The 2,889-nt window shown below is 33.7% G+C and overlaps 1 protein-coding gene across 1 annotated transcript; it reads left to right on the top strand.

Annotated features, from left to right (window-relative positions):
• The first annotated feature begins 847 nt into the window (after nucleotides 1–847).
• LOC111892659 (flavonol 3-sulfotransferase) lies at nucleotides 848–2,078 on the top strand. The gene has a single exon (XM_023888714.3). The coding sequence runs from the start codon at nucleotides 865–867 to the stop codon at nucleotides 1,795–1,797; it is 933 nt and encodes a 310-aa protein (XP_023744482.1). The 5' UTR covers nucleotides 848–864; the 3' UTR covers nucleotides 1,798–2,078.
• The last annotated feature ends 811 nt before the right edge of the window (nucleotides 2,079–2,889 follow it).

Raw genomic sequence — 2,889 nt, 5'->3', positions numbered from 1 at the left:
TAATAAAACAAACTTTAGTAATTATGAGAGAATGCATACCACATGGTCAGATTCTAACTGCCTCTTATTAGAATATACTTGTTCTTGAACTCGATTTCAAGTCTATCTCTTGTATGTGTTTGAATGAGAGGAATATCACCCTTTCCTTATTCTAAAAGAATATTGGTCTCCCACCCTATGTCTAAAACCCATTAGTCACTCCATTCCCCTCTATGATATTTTCCATGCGACTACATATCTCATTTTATTTGGTTAAATGTTTTAGTGCTTCTCATTTATGTTTATACAGTTATAAATTATTTTTATTTATTAATTTAAATTTAAATATAATAATTTAATTTACAGTAGCATGTTCTATATTAAATGACGTTTTTAGTCTCTATGTACCGATGTTCTATATAAAATGATGTTTTTAGTCTCTATGTATCGATTTCATATAAACTTAATTATCTTATCATCATGGTGGAAAAGACCAATATATTGTTGACAACTTAGTTGATTTGTTTGGATGAAAATTATAAGAAAAATGATTATTTTTTTTATTATTATTGATGACTTAGTTGATTTGTTTGGATGAAAATTATAAGAAAAATGATTAATTTTTTTAATTATTGAATTATTGTTTGGAAAATAAATATTGAATTATTGTTTGGAAATGTATAAAAGTTATAAATAAATATATAGATTACTATTTTAGATTTACAAATTATAAAATAAAAGATCAATTATTTATGTAATATATAAAGCTATAGATTAATAGATAAACTATTGTTTGAGAATTGAAAATTCTGGGGATGGAGGGCACTCGCATGACTATAAATAAGCAAATATATCATCCATACCAAAAGTAGGTGAAGTTCTGCCATGAAAGAGCTCTACAAAACACTTCCTCAACACACCTATAGTTGGTCGCTAGTCATAGTAACATTGTACAAGTATCAAGGCTTCTGGAACGCTCAACATATCCATGAAAATACAATTTTGGCTCAAAGCTATGAGGCACAACCAAGTGACGTGCTATTGTGCAGTTGCCCCAAATCTGGCACAACTTGGCTGAAGGCCTTAAGTTTTGCCATCTTAACCAGAGAAAAGTTTAATCATGCATCAGCCAGCCCTTTGCTAACAACTTTTCCTCATGATTGTATCTTGTTTCTAGAGAATCGCCTTGAAAAAATCAAAGAAAACCCCTCGGGCCTCCCCCTCCTGGCTACGCACCTTCGTTATTCTTCATTGCCAAAATCAGTCATAACTTCAAACTGCAAGATTGTTTACATGTACCGAAATATAAAAGACGTCCTAGTTTCCTACTATCATTTTGTTAGAGAACTAGTAAGCTTGTCTGTTGAAGATGCACCATTTGAGGAGGCATTTGACGATTTTTGCCAAGGCATCTCATCTTTTGGACCACACTGGGATCATATCCGGGAATACTGGAAAGCAAGCCAGGAAAGGCCAGATAGATTTCTTTTCTTGAAATATGAAGATTTGAAAAAGGATGCTTCAAGCAATGTGAAGCAGCTTGCGAAATTTGTTGGATGTCCTTTTTCAGTTGAAGAAGAGAAATCAGGTGTGCTTGGAAATATTATAAAGTTATGCAGTTTTGATAGTCTGAGCAACTTAGAAGTGAACAAAAGTGGGAAATATCAAGCATATGGAATTTTTGGTCTAGAGCACCGACTCTTTTTCAGGAAAGCCAAGGATGGAGACTGGGAAAACTACTTCACAGATGAGATGAAAGAAAAGATCGACAAATTGATCGATGAAAAAATGAGTGGAACTGGTTTAGTTCTTAAATGATGATCAGCAAAAGCCTCAAGATCACTCTCTATGTGCGTTTTTATTTTCTCTATCTTTGAAATGTCTTTGTTTTCAATAATTGATCACTGTTATGTTGATCATGTGTTTGGATCGTAGATTCACAACAGAATAAGAGATACCCCAACCTATCATTGTGTTTTCTCTCAAAACCCCATCCATAGCCACCGAAATCCAACAAACAACAACCAAAAGTTTGAAACTCAAGTCAATCTGTTACGATTCTTTAATTGAAATTCCAAACATTACAATTCTTCACATAGTTTGCACCAAAAAACAAATTAATAAAAAAAAGTTAGAGTTTTTACCTCAAGAAGGATGGAGAAGAAGAGAAATAAGAACACTATTAGAAAAAAATTTGTCTTCCTATGTCGCCTCTCATCGTCGCGTCCACTTTCATCGTCAAAAGAATACATTGAATTCCACCGACTCCTACTCCAATTCCGACTCAGAGTCAATATCGGAATCTTTAACACCCCAATTTTCATATATATATATATATATATTATATAACGAATAGTCGTTCCAACACCTCCCAATATCAATTCTGAACTTACTTATTGACTTTACTACAACGGAAGCAAAATAAAATAAAATACAGTCTTCAACCGAAGAGCTCCGGGTGCTACGTCTTTGCGGAATTCCTCTGTCGTCTTATGAATCAATCCTTCTCTTTGGACTTTTCTCTTCCACTTGCTAAATAGTTTCCTGGGTTGCGCACATTTAAAGTTTCTAAATGGGTAAGTATAGGGCCTAGTGAGTTCGTGTTACTCATACATGTCCATCACTAAAAAAATGGTTTTATTATATATGTTTAAAAAATCATACAACGAGGCATAACACACGATGACAATATATAGGAGAACGGTTAATTATCCAGAAAAAGAAACAGTGGCCCGTTTCCCTTCCCCTTGGTACAACCTATCAATTGTACTCAAGAATTTTAAATATTCAACGAATTGGATTTAATTCTCAATTCCAGCCCCCGCCGATCACACACATCCGTCATGCTCACGACGATTAAACACCAACTCGTTTCTGCTAAACATGTCATCCAAAAAAACACACACAGTA

The sequence above is a fragment of the Lactuca sativa genome, chromosome 5 (genome assembly GCF_002870075.4).
Source record: "Lactuca sativa cultivar Salinas chromosome 5, Lsat_Salinas_v11, whole genome shotgun sequence".
Taxonomy (NCBI): Eukaryota; Viridiplantae; Streptophyta; class Magnoliopsida; order Asterales; family Asteraceae; genus Lactuca; species Lactuca sativa.
Note: the sequence above shows the minus strand (reverse complement) of the source record. Positions and strands in the feature narration are given on the sequence as shown.